Source organism: Eulemur rufifrons, chromosome 29 (genome assembly GCF_041146395.1).
Source record: "Eulemur rufifrons isolate Redbay chromosome 29, OSU_ERuf_1, whole genome shotgun sequence".
Taxonomy (NCBI): domain Eukaryota; kingdom Metazoa; phylum Chordata; class Mammalia; order Primates; family Lemuridae; genus Eulemur; species Eulemur rufifrons.
In genome coordinates, this window is record NC_091011.1 from 73889294 (window position 1) to 73916589 (window position 27296).

A 27296-nucleotide genomic window follows, 5' to 3' on the forward strand; every position below is an offset into this window, starting at 1 on the left:
AGCAAATGTGTAGCATTACCCCCAAAAGAACAAAGCAGGTAATTTATGCACATTGTCTGAGAGGACCTTTCCTTGGCCCATTTTGCCTCACCTATTTCTGAGCATATGTGAGGATATACGTGTGTACTGAGAAGAATTCTAAGCTAGAGGAAGTAATATACAGTGAAGGCAGAAATCCTATGGCCCAGCTATTAGGAAACACAATTTGAGTTCCCTCCACCTACTAAATATAGTTATGTGACTCTGGGGAAAGTACTTAGTCCATTTGTGCCTCTTTTCTAGACTTGTAAAATGGGAACGATTATACTGACGATTCTTTCTTCATAGAGTTGTCATGAAAATGTTTTATAAAAGAATATGTATTATAAATCTATAAAAGTAATGCAGAAGGGATTATGTCTATATTACTCTGGATATCCATGAATTGATTTGCAGGGGAAAATTGAATGAAGTTTTCAGTTTTCCACACTGACATAAAACTGTCACAACAGTATGTATTGTGCTTTTTAGAGGCTTTCTGATTTGGAAAGAAACAGACAAGTAAGTATGACTTAGTGCCAGAGGTTGAGTACAGTCACCAAACAGAATTAGTATTAGTTTTTGGCTTGTTTTATAGATAATTACAGTGGGGCTTTATGATTTATGCCATAGGATTATTTTATAGATAAGTTACCCTAAAATAGTAACAAGATTTTTACTTATCATGTCAGATGCTGTGTCAAGCCCTTTACACACTTCATTCTTTTCACCCTCTATAACATCTATGGGGCAGGTATGTTCGTGCTCTTTTTAGATGAATGAATGGAGGCTCTGGAAACCTCTGAGATACACAGCTACAAAGCAGTAGATCTATATGTAAAGCACTATGCTATAATTCTATAAATGTAAACCACTATATTGTATTTTAAGCCTGTCTTATAATGCAAGAAAATAAGAAAGGATCATTTTAAAGAAAACTGTTATACCTGGGCCTAGTGAAAAATTGAATTTGTTTATCCATTCTGTTATTTATTATCATTCTTTCATCAACTAAAATAATTCTTTTAAATTCTTATTTATCTTAATATTTATGCATAAGTTAAGTGCAATTGCTGCAGGCAGAAGATTGTTTGTCTTTGTCTTGTTTTGTTTTAGTGTTTTGATAGGGCACTCAGCAGCAGGTGGGAATTGCCAGCCCTGAGAGAATCAGAAGCTCCAACCCTCAGCACTCACTAGCAATCCTTGAGCGTCCTCCTCATCCTTCTGTTACCCCTTTTCTAATGTGCCTACTCCAGACTCGGCTCCTCAAGCCATCTGCAACCTTTCTAGGCAACACAGAAAATTTACCAATGCAAACCTCATATTGCAGTCATATGCCTGGGATTAGGCATGAGTCAGCTGTGGGTGTAGCGACCAGCCTTAAGTCTAGACCCCTGGAATGATAGTGACCCCACCTTGGGCCACTTGGAAGAGCCAAGAATTAGTTGTACTGGCTTTTTGGAGCTGCTCTTCTGGCCTTCATAGGCGGGTTTATGATATTCTTTAGAATTCACTGATTGTGCTGCCAAACTTGTAAAGCACCAATCTGGAAATGTGAATTAATGAATGCAAATACAGCCAAATCATGTTTTATGGGAAATATATGATTTCTGTGGAATTAATGGTTCTTGAAAATAGTTTTCAAAATGAGTACTTGCTTTGATCTGATTGCACAGCTGTCGTAGGATACTGGGGAGGTGCAGATGGAACCAGGTTGCATGTATATAAATTTCATGCCTATCAATCACTTAAGAGCTCAGCATCTTTGGGCAAGTTTCTTACCTTTTTTGTGCTTCAGTTTTCTGTCTATAATCTAAGGATGATCAGAACTCTGTCCATTAATATTGTTAAGAGGATAGAGTGAATTAACACATTTCAAGTTCTTGGAACAAGGAATAGAGTGAGTGCCTTATAAATGTTAACTATTATGATTGTTCTTTCAATAAATGTCTCCATACGTTAGTTGATAATTGGTAGCTACTACTTTAATCTAGTTGGTGAGACCCATATTTTGCAGAACTCACTAACTTGGAAGTAGAACTTGGATCCTAAAATCATCACAAAAATATTTCTTTACCTCTACCTGTGCTTGCTATCTTCAGGCCCCTTCACCTTAAAATGCTGCTACTAATGACTTCTGGATCATTTTAAAGCAATCTTCCCTTTCCTATTAGACCCCACATTCTTTTTTGATAGTAAATATATTTATTGACAACTGCTTGATCTGGAGTAAAATATCTATAACTCACCTAACTCATGCAATTTCAACAAAGTAGTATAATACCCCAACTATAATATAAGGACTAAAAAGAGGAAAGATATTTATAACATAACATGTATTTCAATATGTAAATGTTTATGCATGATGACACCAGAGGGTGTAATGAAATAGTCAAATGCTTCCACTCATCTTTAGAATCACCATGAATATGAGAGCTATAAATTCAGATGGATACTGCTTTATTGCAGTGGAATACTAAGATTCCATGGGTCACATTGCTATTGGTGATGTGTTGCTGTGTCTTTCCAAAATGGTGAACAACTCATGAGGATGTCACAAACAAAACAAAGCATAGCGTTCTCTTGCTTGGCCATGGAATTACATTTCTACGAAATTCAGTATGTATTAAACTGAGTAAAATGCTTGGAGTTTATATATAACATGGAGTCAAGCGCCAGGTTCAGATAGTTACCAACAGGCTTTTCATCCACATCAATATCCAGTGAGACATTCACAAGTGATGTGGGACAGGGGACAATTTGTTGTTGCACAGGGTGATATTCAACAGCTGTTGTGGCATACACACTGAACAATGAGAATGGGAGCCTAACCATTTAAACAGATGTTAGACTTTATGCCTTACCAGTGTCTTCCAAAGAAATATCAGATTTATCCTACACAAGGCATAAATCTAACATTTATGTCCCTCATCTATTAAATTTCAGTACCATTGGTAATCATTGTGATGCCCCCAAATGCCTCCTTTGTCTTAGAGGGCATATCCTGTGTGCTCACGAATGCAATCCTCTCGTGCTTGGGACCTCCATTCACCATCTCCCCAGGTCCCCTGTGATCAAATGCTGCATATCGCTGGTCATGGTGGCGAAGGCCTCTGTCTCTGCTCCATGTGGGGGAGACATGGGCTGTGCCTGCCTGTGTCTGTGCTGCGGTGCTATACACAGTGTCAGGGATATGGAGGTTCACGCTGCACCTGTTTCTCCCCTGTTGCTGCCGAAACTGTTGGTGTCACACCCTATTGTACTGGTCGCTGTCCTGCCCAGGGCCTGGAAATCCCTTTGTGTTTTCTGAAGCCTGAATAAGTCAAAACTAAATTGGTTTCTTCACTTCAGTAGGCAAAATCCTTCCTTATTTTATTATTTTTTCTGTTGTATGTAATGTTATACTCTCCACCTCTCACAGATAATTTGAAAAAAAATTTTTTAGTATTGTTTTAGCATTTGGCCTAAAATCTGGACTGGAAGCTGAGCCTATGGAATATAAGAACAATGAGTTGCCCTCATCTTTCATATAAACCTGTTATCCTTGGACTTCTCTTGCCATCCACCTCTTTTTTCTTTAAGATAAATTCCTTACTATTAGGTGTCACTCATAGTTTTGCCAGTCAAGGCTAGGCATAGTGGACTCCTTGTTGAACATGGATTAGTTTCACACTAAAACTCCACTACACTGATCCATATTTACCAAATAACATCTGGCCATCTCTCATTGACCATAGGGTTTAAAAGAACATTAAAAAAAAAAAAAAAAAAAAAACCCAGGTGTCTTTGCTATCTTTTTCTATTTTGGGGTGGGGTGTTGTGATGGTATGTTTAATATCCCTGAGTTCTAACAATGTCACAACTGGACCTGAAATATTTCTCTTGAACAGAGTTTGGATACAAGGCTGTATTTATCCTTCAAATATAAAGCCGTAACAGTTTATATCGTTGTGTTCCAAATATTGCAGAAGCAGGAAAGTTTACTTTGAATCTAAATACAGAGTTAAGAAGGAACCGAGAAAGATGTCATGGTTAAGTAAACTGGTTATGTCTAGTTTATCTTCTTCAGCTTAGTATTCTGTAATGTTTCTGTTTCTAGATTCCTTCTCAGTCCTGGGTAGGTCAGTCCGCAGCTAATTTTAGTTTGTAATGTTTCTGTTTCTAGATTCCTTCTCAGTCCTGGGTAGGTCAGTCCACAGCCAATTTTAGAATAGTTTTGTGTCATTTAAAGGAAAGAACTTTAAACCATATTCGTAGCAGGCTATAAAAAACAAAGATACCATCCAGAATAAAATATTTAAAATTTTCCAATTACATGATTTGTTGGTACATCTACACATGCGTTGTGCCAAGAGCAAAATGAGAAATGTACTATGAGTTCAAAATTAAGAGAAACTTTACCTATTGGACAAATTTCAATAAGGTATTTGTTGTTCATAAGCTATTAAAAAAACATTTTAAGCTGTTTGTGGGTGAAAAGGCCTAAATTATATAGAATATGGCTCATGGGGGAAAGCAAAACTGGAAACAAACAAACAAACGAAAACCACAAAAAACTTATGTTGATTTTGAGTATTTCTAGTCAGAAACATGTGCCCTAATGTCAACTCAAGTTCCTGGGACTGATGGATAATGTGAATTTTTAAAGTGATTTGGGAGAGAAAAGCCAGATTTAGGGGCTAGAAGAAAATGCTGAGTAAAGAGCAACATTCTCGGAGAAATGAGCGGGAGCTGTAAGCTGGAAACTAGGTGAGCAGCTCTGAAGTACAGCGCTGAAAACCTGAATCGGCAAATCATTTGATGGATAATGGTGGCCATGAACTTCTGTCACTTTTCACCCCAGATCCATGAAATTGAATGAACACTCTTTTCGCCCTCTTTCCTAATAGAAACTGCATGTACTTTTCCTCAAAATCTAATCTTGCTCTGCTACCAGTGACCCCTCTTCACTGGCTACCCCAGGCAGCCAATTTGGGCCATGGAACCTGACCCCGGCCACAGGGGACGGAGTCCGGCAGGGACCCAGGCAAAAATGACCCCTTAGAGAGGAAGCTGAGCATTATGTTGTGTTAAGTGAACACATAAACAAATTACCCCCCCCCCCCCAACAACAACAGCTCTAATTCCAAAAGCCTTGAAGAGTAGTTTAAATTTTAATATGTTTTTGATGGGGTGGGTTTCGGCCAAAATGGCAGCAAAAGGAGGATTATACTTCCTCAACACGTGATACAATTTCTGCCAAATTCTATTTTTATAATCCTCTCCTTTCCCTAAGCAAGTCCCTCTAGCTCACTAGAACACCATCCTATCCAACCTCTCTCTCCATTGGTCTCTTTATCCACTCCTCTCTCTCTAACTCACTTATTTAGATTAATAAATCAATTCATTTTTTCCCATTACTCCAAACAATATAACAAACACTTGGTTCCGGAATAAGCATGTATCCTTCTTTCTTAGAGGGAGAAGGAAGAAGGGAAACCCTGTAATTGACATTTTTTCACTGTTACCCAATAATTTCCCCTTTAGATTTAAAGCTAGCTTGAATGCTTTCCACTACTTACAATCCAATCTTTTAAATTCAGCTTCAATGCTTCAATGGACTGGGTCTACACAGCCAAAATATTAATATAACAAAGAGTTTGAGTTGCTATCTCATGACTTTGAGATCCTGAATGATGCCAGAGCTTGCAAGATTTTTAAAGCCATCACTGCACATCCCTAATTTATTGAAAATGACTGAGACATTATTGGATGCCACAAAATTATCTTCTCTAAGATATTTAATGTGTTTGGTAGGAAATAACAAGATATAAATGACTTCTTGTCCACCATCCACCTCTTCTAAGGCTCTAAGTAACCATTTAGAACAAGAACTTCAAGTCCAGCCTTGCTATACAGAGTCATGCAAACAAATGGTGTTAATTGAGACAATGTGCTGATGTCAAAACTCTAAAGCATGGGTTAGGGTGTATAAAATCTCTGGAAAATAATTCATAAATAAGTATTAAATATATATATATATGCTAAAAGCATGCATATCTTGGCAGTACAAAAGATGAGAGCTGTCTGAGTAAAATTTGGAGAATATCCTTATAGAAATAGTCATTTGAATGTAATGTCCTGGCGTAAATTCTATGTAGAAAAGAAACAGGTCAACCTAAGGGGTTAAAATATAGATTAAAATAACTTAAAAATTTAATTATCTAATTGATATCTTTAAAGATCAGCAATTTTTAACACTTCGGATACCCCTCCCCTTCTGACTCAATTCTTGGTTAACTCAATTATTGGTTAATTTTTTAATCATGCACAAGATATAAAATAGGTCAGATGTACTTGGCTAATGATTGGCGTAACCCGCTAAGGTTGAAAGTTGAGACACTGTTTTGGAAACTCCTGTCAGGTTCTGCCTGTCTCCTGACTCATGCTGGGTATCCTCATCTATTAGGAGTGGACCCTTGTGGTATGATTCTGCTCAGCTAACATCTGACTCCCACAGGTTCCAATCCTGTCTCTGGGAAATTGGAGAGAAAGAGCTTGAGGACAAAATGGTTCAGTAAGAATATGTTTGCTCAGTTTTCTAACCAAAAATATTTTCTGACATATTTCCATGTTCCTGACTTATTTCTGGCATTTGGATCTCTAACCCTGAATAGATTTCATTCTGGCAATTGGCTCTTACCTCTCTACATATTCTAGATTCTTACCTCACTGTGGGAGCCAGATATTATGAAAATTCTGATATTTTAAATATGTACTTGGTTCACATATAATACATTTACTCATAAATAATGTAGTAGAGAAGTAAATGGATGGAAATAATACTGTGTACATTTTATGATACAAAAAATACAGGGCAAAAATTGAAGGTAAAATTGGCCTGTGAAATTGCCATTAAAGAAAAGCTATATTAATGCGTGGTTTCATTTAAATTGAAGCAATGAACCCTAGTGTTTGTGTCTTACATTTAAATTAGGATTGACTTCAATATACTTAAAAGAATTTGGAATCACTGTTATAGAGTTCTAGTAAGTCGTTAATTATTCTGATGTAAATTGCATCGATAATATTTTATGGTTTACGCCAGAAAATGTTCCTGAAAAAAAAGTTTAATATTAACTAAGTGATTAACTGATTTCCACAGTGGTGGGCTTAGGCAGCCATTCTATTATCATATTTGTTTCACTCTATGCATTAATATTTGTTGGAGGTTATGTTTTAAATTGTTATTAATTATGCTCATTAATTTATACCAAATTTTTCATCTTTGGTCTTGCTGAAATAGTCAAGCATTTTTCCTTTCCCCTGGAAAATTCATGGAGAAAAACATCAGAGGAAAATTAAGCTGCCATAAAGTAATAAAACAACCTTTCATGCTGTTTGGTCATTGCAGTGAAATCATAGGGCAAGAAAATTGAAGTAGTAGTCTAGACATAGCTTTTATTACCAAGGAAAATGAGCAGAACTCAAAGTTCTTATGTTGTCATGGTCAAAACATAGAGTAGTCCATGGGGAAAATTGTTTTTGTAGAATTGCATGACTTTGACACTTCCACTGAAAAAGAACAGAAAGGAGAGCATTCATGGCTTGCATTTACTGAGCACTCAGTAAGAATTTGATTGATTGGTTAGTTGGTGGAAATTTTATACAATTAATATGCCTTTAAAGCACATTGCTATGTCATTGATCTGGTCATTTTTATGGGTCAAATTGTGTCCCCACTGCCATTGGGATATGAAATGCATCTCATTTCCTATAACAAAGTTAAAGTTGTTATTTTCCCCCAAAGAGCACTTTATCGAAATACCATGCTATTTGTATTTGTGGTTTGATGTGCCCTTCTATGGTAACAACATATGAAAGATATTCTGAAACCATAGAGAGTAAAATATTTTGTCAAGGAGACACAGGTAGTAATATAATAATGTCATATCTTGAGAAATAAATTATGAGTTGCCTGGCTTAAGGCTAGAATTATGTACTAATAATACCTTTATGTGTTTGCTATTTCCATTCTTTCAAAGATACTGTGGCTAATGCTGTTTGCATAAAATAGAAGTAAAAATTTATTAAAAAATTGATGTGTTTAGAGCTTATAGATCCCCAAATTATATTATTTAAGCTCAAGCATAGATCTGAAATAGTCCATGGAGTTTTGTCTGTGTCATAAATCTGTTGACTAAGAGCTAGTTCTGTTTTAATTTGTGTTGGTTTCTTGCAAAGAAGTCTCTCTCTGAATAAAATTAAAAGGAACAGACTTAAATATTGCAGTAACAGGAATAAGTCCTAGGCTTATTCCATCCATAGAAACCTAGTAGAGAATTCCTTTAAATGAGTGAATAGGAAATGAATTACTTTTCGGGGATACAGCAATGCTAAACTTGAGGAAAATTACAAAAAACAGATTGTGTCTTTACAGTACATTTGGTAAAGATCTTTGTTTTATTTTGGTCTTGTTCTTAAGAGATTAATGTCAAATACAAGATATTTACGAATGATATACAGGAGAATTTAATGGAATTTATGTGATAGTGAGTAGTGGTGGGAACCTCTTAGTGTTAAATAAACTCAAAATAAATAACATTTTTGCTACATTTTGAAGTTTCCAAAGTTAGAAACAGGATTTCAAGGTTATAGAAAACAATTATATTAAACTACTACAAGTAGTAGCTACTTAATGCTTTTTAAACATTTAATATATGCAAAGGATTTGCAGAGCATTTTAAGGGAATTTCTGTCAGCATCCATATAAGGTATGTTCTTCTTATTATTACTGTTATTACAATTACTATTATTCTCATTTTCCAGATAAAGATACTGAACTTAGAAAAGCAAGGGAATTGACTCATGATCACCTATGAATAGATTCATTAATAGGAATTAGTGTTTTAAATAAATGTTATTTATAATATTATTTGTAAAATATTTTTTTAAAAAAATATTGGTTAGCAATTATTTACAATGTGCTGGACAAATTAGAATATATGTCTTTACTGGTTTCACCCATGTCTTCTCAGGCCCAAGTTTAGTCCTTTTGGTAAAACAAATGAAATCTGGGCACCCAGACTCCTCCCTTGTAGGGTGTCCAGAAGGGGAAGACTTCCTCTTGGCTGTTGGCTGGTGACATTCTCTCCTGTGGCTTCCTGTGCTCGCCGTGGGTTTCAGGGGGCTTTGCCTATATTTGGCCTCTTGGCCTTGGATAGTTCATCTCTAGGTTGTTGATACCTTACCGGGGCTGCCGTGGCACTGTTGCTGCAACGTCCTAGTATATCACGCCAATCTAACAAGCACCACATTGTAGTGGGAGAGAAAACTAATCCCTGCCCATGTTATATGCATTTCCCAGGTCTGAACAGTGAGTTTACACTAGACAACTCTAGCAAAGTTGCTTGGCACTTGGCTTGCTTATTCTTTTCATTTCTGCACATATTTCTGGTTATTTGGGTAAAAAGAAATCAGAGCTCACTTATTAAGCATGGATTTATTTGAGATCCTATATTAAGTGCCAGCCTGCACTTGGCACTAGACATTCAATGGAGGAAAAAAAACCCAGAATCCCTGCCCTCATAGAGTTTCAGTCCAGTGAACTGACAATACCCTTTGATGCACTCAAAACAATTCCTCCTCTCTAACTGCCAATGAGTGATCAATCTTGTGAATTTGACTCTACCTCGGGATGTGTTTTCTTACCATTTTGTACACAACTTAAAAGGTGAAAGGGTGGTTGATGTTCCCCAAATACCGTTTTAGAGGGTGGGAGCTTAACGAGGGTTCAGCTACAGCCTCTCCCCACAAGGCTTATTGGACCTCACTCAAATAAAAACAGCAGCTGGTCAACCCTGCAGAGCACTCATAATTGCTGGAACATTCCAGATTCACAGAGGGACTGCATTGCAACTCTGGCCTTTGGACCCTTGCCACTTCTCTTCCCCATTAGGTCAGACATAGCATATATTAAAAATTATAACTTTGCACCTAGGATCACAGAAAATTAGGACTGTAAAGGGCCTTAGACACTATCTAGTTATTCATTCAACAATATTTGTTTAGTACCCACTGTGCTTTTTCATTATTACACAAAGGAGGAAACAGACTCAGAGATGAGGGTACTTGTTCTCTTCTAGGAATTGGCAGACCTTGGGCTTTCGAAGCACATGCCAAATACTCATTGGGTGGTTTCAGGGTCACCCTTTTGTCATTTCCACTCGCAGACATTCTAGCCACTGGAACCTTCTTTCTCAGCAATGTGTTTATGCATTCTCGCTTCCCCTCCACAGGCACCATGGTGTAGTAAAAAAAAATATTAGGTTGAGCATTATGAAATTGCTGGTATTTGATTGATATTCAACCCTTTTTTTTACCTAACAAAAGACAATTTTACATGGTTCAGCCGCAGCCAGCCACTGCTGCCACATGCAAATGCTCTTAATTGAGATCAAAGCTAGTATTTCGCTCTCTTTTTCTGTATGTATGCACACACACCCTCACACAATTGTTTGTTTTGTTTCTCCAGGACATGTGGCTAGTAAGGGGGAGATTAGGGCCAAAACTTGTGTTTTCCAAGTACTGTGTAGTGTTTGTGCTGTATGTTCTCCACCTGCCCTTCTGGACTCACTCTAGACCCTTCTGCAGGGAGCTGTCCTCCACACACTACACCAACAGGGCTTCCTTGTCCTCTGGCTTCTGGCAAGAGATCGTGCACCAGAGGAGAGAACTTTGGGATATTTACTCCCTGGCTCCTTCCTTGCTAGACCCTGGCTTGAGAGTGGCTGTGTTCCTCTACCTGTAGCCATAGCCCTTTCTTGGTAGCCTTTTCTACAGCTATGCCTTTTGCTCAGTTCTGGAAACTTCTCCTTCCTGGGATAGGGATGGTAAGAGCTTCCCATTTTGTCAGTCCTGAGAAGCTTCACTACCTCTTGTTGGTCATCCTTAACTCTACCCATGTGTTTGTTAACAGTTACTTCCTTAGTAGTCTCTTAGTTAATAGTCTCTTCCATTACCTTTTGACTCTGCCATCCATTCACTTTCTACCAGGGCCCTGACTTGTAGAGCTGTGTCCTGGCTATGACTTTAGTTTGTGCATATATTGATTGATATGTGTTACACATGTAAGTTCTGAGATTATATGCATACTTTTTATCCCTGCAACCTAAGTACTATGACTTTTAAATGTCCTCAGGTAAGAGGAACAATTATTAAAATAATATACCCATAAAAGTTTTGTACTTATCAAAACTAATAGTTATTAAGTAAGGCCTTTCATCTTCACCTGTAATTTTAAAATAAGAAAATATTGGCTAACTTTAGTTTTCTAATATGAAAATGCAAGACACTAGTCAAGCATTTGTGAAATATAATTATACTTTTACTTTCCTATTACTTATTAGCTATGGGGCAAAACATTAAATCAAATGCAATAGAAAAGTTGGCAGCTAATCTTCGCTAGTTCAAGTGTTTTCCAGTGTTTAGTCTTTGACTGTGGTGTATGTAATTATGTGCCAGATAGAAGGGAGAGAAGTAACCAAATAAAATCTTTTTTTTAATTCATTAGAATACCATTTTGTTCTCTAACCACAGGTTGGCTTAACCCCCCCCCCCCCCAAATGAGTTCATTGCTAGAACAAACATTTACTGAGCACATGTTTTATGTCAGCATGGTGTATAGTGTTCAGTGGTGTGGAAAGTTCAGAAGATTCATGGGAATCACATTCTGGATTGTAGAAGGCTCCTTGACAATATCACAAGCCCATTAATTGTTGGTTTGGAAGAACCAAAATGAAAGCCCAGGTCTCCTGGTTCTGGTTGAATCATCCTTTTCATAAAGCTACACCCAGTAGGCAGGCACTCAGCACCTAGCCAACCAGATATTAAAAGGCATGAGAAAAGCAGTCTTCATCCATCCCTAACAAATTGTTCATTTTTACTCAAGGTGATCAGTAAAGTTACAGGCTTCAGCACTCTCTAAAATAAGCTAAGAGTAGTCAATAAATAAAACTACAGCACCATTTACCATATCATATTTCACATCTTAATCTATTATCCATTCAGTCTTCATATTATGGAGTGGGAAAGCCCTAAAGATTCATGCTAGGTCCTTCATATTTAATTACTTTCTAAAATTTTTAACAAGTACCTGTTAATGAATTAGAAGGCTATTTGGAAGACTACTTGTGTCATGGAGCCTCATCTCCCAAATTCCTTCCAAAATCAGAAGCTAGTTTTAACACTGTAGGAGATTTTTAGGCTCTTTGAGTATATGGGTGGGTTAAGGAAGAAAGGGAATAGGATTACAAAACATGTGGATTAGCCTATTGAGAGAGCCCCCAATGGATATGCCAGATGAAAGGTACAAGAAAGCGTTACTACAGACGAATCTTTGATTCTGTTAAATAATAACCTAGGACACTTAAGAGTTTTAATAATTTTTATACAAGTCTCATAAAATGCAGGTGCAGCTTTTTAAGCTATTAATGGAGTTTATTTCTAATTTTTGGCTTTAATCAAATGAAATGAGAATGATTTTAGATGCCAAGTGACAGCTAATTACGGAGATTGTTTTTTTAATTTTTAAAATCATAAAAAGTAACTTCCAAGTCTAGAATAATATAATGGGAAGGCTAAAATTTATTGATGTATGTATGAATGTACAAATAAGGGTAAAATTACTTAAATCAATTTTCAATTCCATCGTTCAACCATGGTTTCAGGGATTGAAATGAAAATCTGGCATATTCTTGGCAATTCCTGCATTGGACTCCTTCGATTTCATGTAATAGGCTCCTCCACTTGGACTAAACCAGGAAAAAGTGACATAAAATTGGTTATTCTTTTGACATGTTTTTCGACTACTTCGTCAAAATCATTGAGATACTACGCTGGCAAAACACTTACTATATCTAGCTTCTTCAAAGTCAACTGTGTTTGGCTTCAAATCGATGCTGTGCTTTTTGGCAGCAAGGTAAAAGAGAAATCAGAGTAAATTATACTGTTTTCACATTATACAAAAGAAGGCTACAAATCAGCTCCTCTGGAGAAACAAAATTTTTCCTATAATAAATTCTAAAACCATAAGTCTATTTGGTGAAATTTTAACTAAGAGCGCTTATTTTTTTTACTGCAAATTTAAAGGGTTATATAAACATTTCAACTTTTTAAAAGTTGTGATTCCCAAGAAAAGAAATTAATTTAATGATTTTTCATTTGTCACCTCCAAAAACAAAGCAGTTTGAATATTTCCTTTATTATGATGTATTAGAACTTCATTAATAGAGAAGCCTTACACATAAGTTATCATTTTTGGAGCACGAGCACACTGTGCTAAATAATGAGATATGGGAATACGTTGAACAGCTTGACTTCTGCTGACTTTTACTTAAGAGTGTGAAGTGTTTTAAATTAGACTATGCTAGTATTGATGAAATGTGCACAAAGGGGAAAAATAATTTAAAGACTTTGTTCTATTTTGAGAGCGAGATAAATTATATAATTAAAAAATAAAGCACTGTGACCTGGGAGTAAGGAAACAACAACTCTCAAACACTGTTGGAAAGAGTGGAAATTAGGGCAAGCTTTTTGGAAGGCAATTTGGTAATGTCTAACAAATTCACAGTGCATTTACCATTGACCTGGCAATTACACATACCAGTAAGAATCTGCCCCTAGATAAGCTTGTAAAAGTATACCAAAATACATGTATAAGAGTGTTCGTTGCAGTGGTTTTGAAATAGCAAAAGAAAAACATTATGAGAATAATCTAAATACATAACAATAGGGAATAGCTAAGTCAAATGTATATTCATTTAATGGAACACCCTAAGCATTAAAATGTATGTATGGAGTAATTCCGAACATGCTGATACGGAAAGGACTCCAGGGTGGATTAGTAGGCAAATAAGCCAGACACAGATTATTATGATGTGTCTTTTGGATAATTTAAGAAATAGAAATACCTACATATATAGGTTTATGCAGAGACATTGATATATTAATTATATCAATTTTCATATTTAAGAAGCATATGCATCTGACCCACTGTGCTTATCTAGATTTTAAAAGGACTTAGATGGGGATGAATTAGAGGATGTTTTTTTCTGTTCCCTTGATAGCTTTCTGTAAAATTTGATTTTTCTGTAACTATGTACATGCAATACTTTTGTGTTTTAAACATCAATATGAGTGTTCTTAAATAAGTCATTATTGTTGTTCTTTGTTTTTACACACTTAAAAACTCAATAATTAATATTTTAAAAGATAATAAAAGTATATTGTTGAGATTTCAAGGGTATAAAGCATGACATACTTTAGCATGTGAGTATTGTATTGTCAGGAAATCAACTAAAGTTTTTTATGTAATGTTCTGATCACAAACAAAAGTCAGCTCCTGCAGCCACCACCCCCTTATGGAGAGTGTGTCCCTTGCCTGTGTGGAGGATAGATCAGCTTGGTGTAGGACAGTTAGATACATCACATCTACCTCCCCTTCTGAGCAAGAACATTTGAAATCAGTTATTACAGTTATTCTACTACTCTGTGGTAAAAGAACATACGACAAAATAAAGGCCTCTCTGAACATGCACTCATTTAATGGATCCAACTTTGACTCAGAATGGAGAAAAAAATTGCTGTATATTTCCCTTGGACCCTATAGTTCAACACAGCATACTCTATTTTTGAAGCAGTTCCAAAAAGAAACAATATGAATAACTGTTTTCTGCTCTTTTGAATCTTTTCAGAGTTGCAACTTCCAGTGAGTCCCTCTGTATGTCTGGATCAGGGAATACAATTAAAGCCGAGTACTTCAAGTCACCTTTTAAAAACAGTGAAGCCACATATCTGGAAACCAGGGAACTGGAGACGTGAACAGCTGTAGGCTAATAATTTTGAATTGTTATAACCAGCATGCGTTTTAGGAGACAGCTAACAAGAGAAAAGCACAGAACAGATCGGGGTTGGTGGGGGGCAGGGGTGTTACATGTTTGAATTATTAGGTTCCATTATATAAATTTTCAGCTATCCCTTCTTAATAAAGAAAGCCATCATTGACTTTCTTCTAGATTAATTCAAACCTCTGCTGCTGTAGAATAAACATTTGGGTAAATTGGACTCTTATCTAGTAAGTTACAGTAATGGAAATTGAATTTAAAACCTTGACAATGTGAAACTATAAAATTTTAACTTCCATTTTATACTCAAATGGCATTACCTTAGCCTATGAGTATGGCTGAATGCATTTTTTTCTAGCTAAGGTTTTTTTTTTTTGTTTTTTTGTTTTTTTTTTTTATGGCTCCTAGGATCTAAGAAAGCATCTGCTATATATCAAGTTATCCAGTTTACTTCCAGGGGAAGGATTGTAGAATGTAGATATTATTAATATAATGAAAAATTAAGAGATTTTACTCTGGGAAGCCGAGGTGGGTGGATCGCTCGAGGTCAGGAGTTCGAGACCAGCCTGAGCAAGAGCGAGACCCCATCTCTACTAAAAATAGAAAGAAATTATATGGACAACTAAAAATCTATATAGAAAAAATTAGCCGGGCATAGTGGCACATGCCTGTAGTCCCAGCTACTCGGGAGGCTGAGGCAGTAGGATCGCTTAGCCCGAGGAGTCTGAGGTTGCTGTGAGCTAAGCTGACGCCACGGCACTCACTCTAGCCTGGGCAACAGAGCGAGACTCTGTCTCAACAAAAAAAAAAAAAAAAGAGAGATTTTAATTATCTTATCCAAGACACAAATGAGTTTGCCTCCTCTAATTTTATAATTATTAAGTAGTATTTAAGCAGAATCATGTGCCTTGTGCTTACCTAGACTTCAAAAGTTAAAATTGCACAATCTTTTCATTGATCATACTTAGATATTAATATTTAACATATAAAAACATGGTACAGAAAAGCAAATAGCTATACATTTTATTATCATTTATGATGGAAGCATATATGTTTCATTACAAAACATTAAACTAGCGTTAATTTTCCTTTTTATACTGAAGTGCTTTCCTAATACTTCGTTCCTTAAATTGATCCTTAATTACCTGGGGTGAGAGGTATTAGGGAGGATTTGACCTAGGAGGGAAAGTATTTTGGCATACTTTTGGTGACCTGTCCACTATTGCAAAACTTAATATGTTTACATGGAAAGGAAAAGATAGGGCAAAGGTAGGTGGGGGCAGAAGAAGAGAAATATTTCTCAGAAATACTTGAGAAAGTATTTCACTGTTTACAAATTGTACTTTATATCACTTTTGTTGTTGCTATGGTACCACGAATCTGAGGTCATGGGCAATGTGACTAATTTAATTTTTTTTTAATTTAAACTTTATTCTAAGTACTGTTTTCCTACCTTTTTTTCTTTTCTTTTCTTTTTTTTTCTTTTTTTAATGTTTTGATAAATCTGCCAGAGTGGAGAACTGTTACCCATTTTATCCTCTCTCTGCACCTGTACACCCCCTGGTGGTGATCTGATAAGCAGTTGAAATTATTTAAGGAAACCCACACACTGAAGGCTGGGGTCCAGCAAAGGATAGCAGGGGGTTTACAAGCTTTTAAGTAATTTACCAATTACATACTCAACCCTAAATTATGGAGCATTAACTATGTTATTTTATTTTTTAGGAATCAAACAACAGTCCTTGCTCCACATGAAACAATCTTTAGAGCCGAAGATCTATCTGTGATTCTTAAAGCATATGTGTTGGTGACATCCTTAACCCCTTTGCGTGCATTCATTCATTCAACTGGCACGGTTTGGAATCTACCAAAGAAAAAACGCTTCACTGTCAAGGTAAAGGCTCCATTGAAGCTGTTATTTCACACAAAGTACAATGAAGATAAGTAAAGTGAGTTGGGTTGCCATTCTCCGACCTTTATGGTTGGCAAATCTCATTGAACAAAGATTGCATCTTTTTATTGCTGCAAGCAGAGATTTTCATTTAATAGGTGCTGGTTCAAAAATGAGCTGGAAAGCTTAAATCACTAGGGATCACAAAGGCTACATCTTTTTTTTTTTTTTTCTCAACTCATCATTATAGTTCAATTCTTTGACCTATTACAGAGCTAGTTCTTGGTCATACTCTGTTTTTTTTTTTTTTTGACTTTCCACTTATTCATGAAACAAATGAAAATATAATTTTACCCTTATGCTTTTTGCTTCATCCTTAGGAAGCATAATGCCTAGTTCATTCGCCCAGTCAATATGGAATATTTGCTGAGTGAAAAATAAAGCTCTCAAGTGTTCCTAATATAGCAAGCCATGACATAAAAGATAATGAGGAAGTTTTTCAGGGAAGAACTTAATAATAACCCCAAAAGTTTAGTTATAAAGGGTAGCTCAGGTTAACTCAGTTGAAAATTAAGTTTAATGACAATATATTTGATACATTTTAAAGAATGTTTGATTTTACAGAAATAATTGTTCAGAGTACAGGTAAGAGGAAATGGGAAGAAATTAAAAGAATGTACAGTGCCTCTCATAGCTTCAAGCATTTCAAAAGGGACCAAACTTAATTTTTTTTTAGAATTTATCTTATATAAATTGCATTTTGAATTCTGGAAAATCTTCCAATGGTGAAAAACTGTTAAATGGCCTATTTAAATACTGTCAATTAAAAACACATTGAATAGTATTGTATTTGAGATTTTTTCTTTTCCTAACATTTTTATGTGCATCACTACATAAATTCAGGATGGAACCATCCATGTTGCTGTTTGTACATCATCTGTGTTATTTTTCACTGGTTCACAGTATTCCATGGTGTGCATTCCATTATGGTTTACCTATCCACTCCGCTATACTGATAGTTCCAACTCTTAACCAAACAATGCTTCAAATATAAAAATACTTATCTAGGACCCTTTATGAACTTGTATAACTTTTTCTGGAGAATACGTAGCCAGCAGTGGAATTGCTGGGTCAGAGCGTATGGGTTTATTTGATAGAATTAAATAATGCCAGCTTGACTTCTAAAATGCTTGCATCAGTCTCTATCTCATCATTAGCGTTTCCATATTACCAAAACTTGGCCAACATTTGACCTTTTCTAGCTTTCTAATTTTGACAGTCTAATAGGTGAAACGTGTCATTTTACTATTGCAAACAGCAGTCTTTCAACTTTATTTACAATGTTTTTCGTTGATCAAAAATCTTCCATTGATTAATTAAATTAATTTTTCTAGACAGTTTGTGCTTTGGGATTTAGTTTCAGAAATTCTCTTATCTCTAGATCAAAAAATATGCTTCTCCATTGCCCTTTAATTTTTCCTAGATATGTAAGTACTTAATTCACGAAGAGTTCACCTTTGATCCTTTTTTTTTTTTTTTTTAATATTCAACCAACTATCCCAACACTATGGACTAAAAATTCATTTCCCATGAATCGGATATCACCTTTTTTTGTATAAGTTTCCATATCTACATGGAGCTTCCTTTGTGCTCTATTCTCTTCCAGTTGGCCCATTTTTTGATATCTTGGCAGTATAAGTTTTTCTTAATACCAGACAGTGGAGGTTCCTTACTTTTTAATTTTAAGATTAAGTTAACAATGTTGTAGACACTTCCTCACAAACATTTTAGAATATTGAATTTGTTAGGGTCCTTCAGAGAAACAGCCAATAGGATATGTAGAGATATGTACGAGGAGATTTACTGTAGGGATTGGTATACTCAATTATGGAGGCTGGAAAGTCCCAGGTTGTGCCATCTGTAAGCTGGGGAACCAGGAAAGCTGGAGGTGTAATTCAGTCTAGGTCCAAAGGCCTGAGAACCGTGAAGCCAATGGACGGTGTAACTCCCAGCCCAAGGCCAACCTCAGAACCAGGAGCTCCGATTTCTGAGGGCAGGAGAAGATGGACATCTTAGTTCAAGAAGAAGGCAAATTGTTAGGATTTATTTCTGTCATCTCATTTTTTATTTAGTATGCTTTCCTTTTCTTTCTCTTAAACTATCTTTTCCCACTTTTTACTGTAAAGCTCAAATATTCCTCTGTAACTTTGAAAGCTGTGCATTCTTTGTATGTGTAACGTACGGTGGTCACCATTAATTTAAAACATATACTCATGTTTATTTTCTCCTATTGATTTCTTAAATTTTAATATCTCTGGCTGCTCCTCCACTCTGCCCTCTTAAGACTCCTTTGGTCTTTACACTATTTCCTCAAATCCCATTATCACAATGTTGATTTTTAGTTACGTTGAAATAATCACTTTGTTCTTTTTGGTGGCGGGGGCGAGAGGGGGTCCTTTTTTTTTTTTCTTCAAAAAAAAAAAAAAAAAAAAGACCACAACACTTTGTCAGCGAATTTATTACTCTCACTTCCCAAAACTGTTTCCAATATTCTCCTGGATTTGCTTCTTTTCTTATTGGAGTAGTTTCAACTTGGACCTGAAATCTTTAATCTTTCATTCTGGGAAATTTGTTTTCATTATTTCTTGAAATATTTTTGCTCACTATTTTTTTTTTCTTTCTTCTGTTGTCCAGATTTTGATCTTTCCATCTCTATTTTACATATTATTTGGCTTTCTTTTATTATTTTTTAGAGAGACTAAGTAATTTTATTTATTTATTTACTTTTATTTCAGCATATTATGGGATACATACATTTTGGTTACATAATTTGCTTTTATACAGTTTGAGTCAAAGTTATAAGTGTGCTCATCACCCAGATAGGGTGCATTGTACCTATTGAGGTGTGAATTTACCCATCCCCTCCACTTCCTTCCCATCTACTTGATTTCCGTTGAGTTTTACTTCCATATGTGCACATAAGTGTTGATCAATTAGTTCCAATTTAGTATTGAGTACATGTGATGTTTGTTTTTCCATTCTTGGTGATACTTCACTTAGAAAAATGGTTTCTAGTTCCACCCAAGTTACTACAAAAGATCACCATTTTTATGGCTGAGTAGTACTCCATGGTATACATATACCACATTTTATTAATCCACTTATGTATTGATGGGAACTTGGGTTATTTCCACACCTTTGAAATTGTGAATTGTGCTGGTATAAACATTGGGGTGCATATGTCTTTTTTATAAAATGTCTTTTTTTTTTTTCCTTTGGGTAAATACCTAGTGGTGGTTTTGCTGGGTCAAATGCTAGGTCTGCTTTTAGTTCTTTGAGATATCTCCATACTACTTTCCATAGAGGTTGTACTAGTTTGCAGTCCCATCAACAGTGTATAAGTGTTCCTTTCTCTCCACATCCACACCAGCATCTGTTGTTTTGGTATTTTTTGATAAGAGCCATTCTTACTGCAATTAGGCAATATCGCATTGTGGTTTTGATTTGTATTTTCCTGATGATTCTTATATATTTGCTATCTCTTTATCAGCTTTCTGGAAGCATTTCTGTTTTCTAAGACAGATCTTATCTTCCAAAACATGAAATCCTGCTTACACTGTATCTTTCTTGCTATCTATCCCATTGTTGTTTTCTGTATTTCAGTTCTTCATTTAATGCTGTGTGTAGATCTTCAATGCTGATGCCCCTTAACTTATAAACTACATATATTTTTATTTATATCTATTAATTTCTTACTGTATTTCCTGTGTTTTGAATGATTTCATATTTCACTCTGCTACCATCTTCCATTATTTCCTTGAGTACATTAGTCATACTTATTTTAAATTCCTAGTCTATCAGTTTTAGTTGCATGATATATATCGTTGAGTTTGTTGCCTTTCTTTGAGGTAGCTGTACCTTCGTGTATCCATTGACATTTGTCCTACTTTGTCCCTTGAACTTATGTCCTCCTGCAGATATTATTTATTCCAGCCCGTAAAGTATTTGGGGAAGGCCAGTCCTTATAGGTGAATCCAAGGAGAGGAGAGAATGGGATGCAGACACTGTGGAACCACTTCTGCCCACTTCCCTTTGCTGCCAGGTAACTTCCCTGGTCAGAATTTCACCCCCTAAACTCTTAGAAAGAAAAGGCCTGGGAACACATTCCTCCCTTGTAGTCCATCAAGCCTGGGGTTTGAGAGAGAATAGGGTGGGGGAGTGAATGCCACACGTACTGGTAACCCCACACATCTCATCCACTCCTCACCTGAGCAGGTCATTATCCCCAAGACATTCAGCAACTGGATCCTGGGCCTGGGCTTAACAGCCTTAACAAGGAAGGAACAGGCAGTGATTGTTCTAGAGGAACACAGGGGAGCATTAGGAGGAAAATTGAAACCCTTCTCTTCAGCCTGTCCTGTCAAGTGGCTCCTCCCCAAACTCCAGTCATCCAGGACCACAGCCAGCACTGGCCAGGCCATTCCAAAACAGCGTTCGGAATCCCTTTCACAGGGATTTTTATTATTTGTTCTTTTGTCATCAAATTCATGCTGTGATCTAATTTCACCTGTGCTAGTTCCCCATCTTAACAGGAAACTGAAGCTCTTAGGTAGTCTGGGTAATATTTTTTAAGTATTTTTCCTTTTTGTTTATTTAAGTGCTACTTTCTCTTCCCCAGAAGAAATAAGCTTTTTTATGATAGTTTTCATTTATGCATTTCCTGAAGATAAATCATGAGAAAAGAAAACTCTTTGTGATTTGGTATTCTTTAGATTTGCATGCTTTATTCCCTATTTTGTTTCTTATTCACATTTTTGTCGTATCTGCAGGGCAGATACAAGCTGCAGTTGTAGCACGGAAAAGTGTGCGGTGTTTGTCATTTTCATCCTAGCCTTGGGATTTATCTTTTCAAGATCTTGCCTGATTATTCTGGACAATACTCTTATCTGCTCTCAGAAGGAGGTAGTGCAGCTTCCTGGGTTTAATGTGTAAGAAAGTGATTATTTCCTCACTAGGCCAAAGTTATGCTTGATGATATAGATAAATATCAGAAAACAAGGGATATTTATTTACCCTTCAACTGAAGTACTTATTACTTCAGTTAAAACAAATAGATTATAACTCATCTGTTAAATCACTTAACCAACCTCCAAAATATTACTTCCTCCTGGTATTTTTAGATGCGGAAAAAAAAAAAACAAAACAGAAACTTCTCCATGCTAATTTGGAGGACAAGACTGAAATCCACTTTAAAGATTAACCATGTTATACCAGGTTGTTATTAAGCACTGTTCTGAAATTCCATAAAACATAATCTGTGTGTGTGTGTGGATGTGTGTGGGTGTGTGTGTACTGAGTCCTGAATTCAAAGGCTAAATTACTTAGTTAAATCAGTAGTGATTTATGCACCATGCAGGGAGGCAAGCCCACTAAACAGGCTATCAGTGGCCATTTATAGAACATTCTGGCCACTAAAGGAGGTATGAAAGCAATAACAGATATAACTATGAGCTCATTTATTCCCAATTAAGTCTGCTGCTGAGATACTCTATCTGTTAAAGCTTTGGATAGAGTTGAAAAATATCAAGAAATGCAAACTTGAGAAATAATGGAAGACAGAAGCTTTATAAACTAATTTTTTAAAAAGAAAACTCTTATAGAATGAAAATATTTTAAAATTTAAGCATTAGATATTTCCAAAGGATGTTCAAACCCAAAAAAGGGAGGTGCAAAAAGGGAAAGAAAATTAATAGCAAATGCAATATTTGCTTGCTCTATCCTTTGATCTGATTTTAAAATAACCATATTTGCTACTGTTAAGGCAACATCATTTTCTTGGTGAACATAATAAATTCAATTTTAAGCAATACTTTATTTAAAAATGTCTTCCCCTAAATTTAGCTCTCAATTTAATTATAAAAACACTTCAGTTATATCTGTGAATTCAAGAGTAGAACTCTTCTACAGCCATTCTAGCTATAACTTTTAGTCAAATGTGTCTATGCCTGTCTTTATACATAGGTCATATGGATAAACTGCAAGAAATGTCATAAATTTAAATTTGGTTATGAGAGTAAAAAGTCACAAGTTATCCCTTCATCCATTGTAAATCAGGAAATAAAAAGTTATGCAATAGAAAGAAAACTGTAATATTTGTAACTTTTTTATAATGTCTGGAGATTCCTTATACCTGTGACCATAGCTCACTATTTTAATGAAAATGTATATTGCTGAGGGGATTTGTGACTTCTGGCAGAAAAACTTGTCAAAGCCTTATTTTGTCCAGTCAAGACATAAATTAATTCATTGTTTGATCAGCCAGCCCATATCTGAAGATGTTATGTTTGTTGATACTAAGTATTTGATATCAGATACAAAGTTATATGAAGATGATTCCTTGCATATAATCAGTTCTTGATAAATGTCTCTTGGATTGAATTGAATCAAAGGTCATTTAAAAAATTTTAACTGTGTGAAAAAATCGCCTGAGTCTACTTTATCCCTAACTGCTCTAAGCCAGCCACTCTACTTTGCAATGATATATAAATGATATAGATAAATGATATATAGATGATAATTTGCTTTCCAGTAAAGGCAATGGATAGATGTCATAATGTGAATTTCTGGACAGGCCCACTTTGATAGAAGAGAGGAAAACCTGAGACACTACAGCCTTTTCTCAAGCCAGTATCTGTGAGAATCATCTTCAGTGGTAGCCTAAGATAGGGCAAGCTCCTGCCCACTCTGTGGCTCTAAATCACCAGCTTTTCACCCCCAACTGCCGTGGCCTTTAGGGGACTGTCCTTCCCTCTCCAGTGCCTGCAGTTCCTTCTCAAATCAACGCAATCAGCAAATGTTGCCAGAGGGGAAAGGAGAACCCTGGAAAAGAGGGGAACGTTGTTATTTACAGGGTCTCTCTTTAAGAGATGTGTGTATCTCTTATTCATTTTGGAAACATGACACAGTTGCAGGGATGAAGTTAGCCTCATTTGTCGTCAGTATTTATGCAGCACCTTTGATAATGTCAGGTGAGATAGCTCATATATTCTCGGGGTAAAAATGAGTAATGTCTTTGGAAGCAGGTATAAAGTGACAGTATGGTTTTTCAACCTTCGGAAGTGTTCTTCTCCTGATTTTCATTTTATGTCTAAAACTGCAGGCTATGAAGCAGACCTTGTAAAAGACTTTTTCACTGAGCATCTGGCCCTTCAGCAGGCCTGGGAGATTTATGTCAGCTGTAGAAAGAATGTGAATAAAAGTCTGCTGCTGAGAGTTTGTAAAAAAGAGTTGATGTATTACTTAACCTACTTTTGCTTGGATTAAATTTAAAAATTGCATCAGCGTGTTCATTTTAAAGTATGATTTTATATAAATAGGAATTATAGATAACTAGCATATAATTAAACACGTGACCAAAGGTGACTTACTGTAAAAACTTATATAATAACTGCAAAGTAACACTTATTTAATCAGCCCACATTGGTGTTAGATACTATTTCAAATATATGTCGGCCCTAGAAAAAGAATGATTGTTTTATAACTGCACATGATTTTAAAGTGCATCAATTTGTGATAATTTTATTATTTTGCATTGATTCTATTGATAGCAAGTTTATCTCTTTTAAAAAATATCATTCATTTCATTCATTCATTCTCAACTTTGTTCCATAAAAGATTTGTGAGGTTATTTTGTACATTTATTAATTCTTAAGGCTAAACTTGGATTATTATACTAAATGGAAAGAGAACTATTCATTAATAAATAGTCATGTTTGTTTAGACAAAAATGATAATTTAAGCACCTAACTCTAAGCTTCAGAAAGGCAAGCAATATGTCTGTGTTTCCAGAGCCCTGCAGAATGCCTGGAGCATGGTGGACACTCAAAAATGTTTATCAATGAATGATTGTCTATCATCATAATTTTCATTAAAATTACCTTATTAATAATTTTTTAAAAACTATCATTTGGGGAAAATATGATTTAAGAGTAGGTTCTGCAACAGAAGGTAGCATTATGAATTTCCATATGCCATCTTTGTTAATTCAAACATGTTATCTTTTCTGAACTGATGTAATGAACTCATAGGTATATGCTAATACAATTAACTGATATATATGCTTTATATATATCACATGTCTATATAAACACATATATAATGTATAAAAGTGACAACATAAAGATAAAATCTTACCCTAATGAATAAATTTCCTAATTATTATTTCCTTTCCTAATAGAAAAATCAATGGGCAAGTGTTAATTATATGTCCAGAAAAATGGAGGTGAGCTAATATTAAGGGATTTCGGTGTGAAATGAAATGAGGTAAATGAATTCCTTCAGGATATTTGAAAGATGGGAAAGGGGATTCCTCACTGGTACTGAGGATGTGTATTTCCCTTCTCCTGAGCTCCTCTTCTCCACCTGTCCTGTTTAAAGCCCACTTCTCCCTGGAGTCCTCTAGTGGATGTGTACGCAAGGGTGAGGAAGGGCCCCAGTTGGTACCTTGGAAAGGGCAAGAGTTTTTTCTCCAAATTGGAGCCAAGGAGTCGCTGGCCTGTTGACTTCACAGAAAGTCTTAAAAATTAATCTATGCAGGCTTTTCCTCTTCCTGCCATTGCTCAACACAGCAATGTTGCTCTGATCTCTGTTACACCTCGCTGATCACAAGTTTATAAAATAAGTGTTTAGAATAAAAAAATGAGCATGGGAAAAGAGGACTAGTGTAATCAATGTTTCGAAGCACTTTAAGCATCCATAGAGAACAACATTGTCTTAATTTTTGAATTTTTCATTATTCCTTTAATAGATGAGCTAGCTAAGCCAGAACGATGTTCAAAGACAGAACAACTGAACAGCTATAATCTCTTTCTTCACTACTTTCCATACTAGAAACTATTGTTAAGATGGATCTTTGGGTAATGGACCTACAAATTAAATAAAATTCTCTGCAATCTTCCTGAATGTTTCCGTTTTTGTGCAGGCACTTAGAGAATTACTGAATTTAATTTTATAAATCTCTATCTCTAGATTTTAACAACAGGGCTCAACTGAGGTTTCCCATCACTGTGTTATGTTAAATATCTTCTGATGACAGGAAGACCTACTGGGAAGAAAAAATCAGATAAAGTCAGCAAAGAATCCAAGAGAACAAAAATGAAGAAGAAAAATTTATTTGCCTAAATATGTTTGAAATCCTTGAAAAAAGAGATTATGTTTATTCTTTATTTAAATTGGAAACAAACCTTTAGTGCCTAACACAGTACCTAGTACTCAGCAGGTACTAGGGGAAGAGCTAGCTAAGGATAGAGAGAGTTATTGGGACAGAGATTGCACTCATCAAATTGCTGCAAAGTATAATTAGTAATAAAAATAACTCCTTTACAAAGTGGAATGTGAATGCAGAGCAATAGCAGTGAAAACAATGGCAGTAAGTGTCTCAAAAATTTAATTACTTAAACATTTAAGTTTATTACCAAATATCTACTCAGAAAGACAGGTAATATTTACATTTTTACTTTGGGTATATAAACAATAATTTGTTACCAGTACATTTTGGAGATTATTACATGTTTGTCATTTAAAAAAATTTTAGTAACAATTTCCTTTATTCCCTTAGCTCTGTCTCAAAGGCTGTGACAAATTCTAAATATAAAATATCCCGAAGTGTGCCAAATAGGTAAAACTGATTTGTCTGCTATAAGAAGACAGACTTTTGCTCCATTCCAGAGAAAATCTGACTTGCATTTGTCTTTTGTGATTTATTCATTGTAGGTTTAAAATGAAATACAGCCTTTTCCCTCCCATATATTAAAATGTGATTTTAAATTTGGAAGAAACAGCAATCTTTTGTCACTGAGGAAACCTACATAGCTGTGAGATGGAGCAAAACAATGACTGTATTGCCCCCAAGTGGTCTTCTTTGCTATTACACTAATAGCCTGAGCCGTCCAACAGAGAAATGAAAAAAGGCCAAAAATGCTAAGACTATAAAGCTTTGACCTCTTCTTTCAAAGGATTACACATATTTACTTTAAAAAATTATTTGATAATCCATGCTTGTGGTAGGAAACCTGAATTCATAAGTAGAGATTCTGAATGATGATAATTCTTTAGTGCAATCTAAATTGCCTAGGCCACAAAATTATTTGCAATGATTTCAGCATTTATCACTCATTGGACATTGTTTTTTCCAGTTAAGAACATTTTGCAATAGCTAGTTTTTTTTAATTACTGTAAAGTTAGCACCGGCATTTTATAGTCAATATATAGGACTGCATTACTTTTATCCATGTATCTTTTGTGTTACTTCTATTTGATTTCAATCTGAACCTCAAATCTGCTGTTAACCTGAATTCCTTTGAATTATCTAAATGACCTGATATTGTGATACAGAACTAAAATTTTGTCTTTCATTTCCGTGAGTGCTACCAAGGCAGACAGAGATGGAATCTTTCTCAGGATTCTGCACACATACACAATGCTGGATTCAATACCTATTGCAATAT

General features: G+C 35.5%; 1 protein-coding gene across 3 annotated transcripts in view; it reads left to right on the forward strand.

The window, feature by feature from the left end:
* Nucleotides 1-27296, forward strand: part of CPED1 (cadherin like and PC-esterase domain containing 1) — a 263041-nt gene that overhangs the window by 82470 nt on the left and 153275 nt on the right. For all 3 annotated transcript variants that reach the window (XM_069462606.1, XM_069462603.1, XM_069462605.1), the window contains exons 5-6: nt 14751-14883; nt 16626-16794. In XM_069462606.1, the coding sequence (XP_069318707.1) occupies nt 14751-14883; nt 16626-16794 (302 nt within the window). The remainder of the gene's footprint in view (nt 1-14750; nt 14884-16625; nt 16795-27296) is intronic.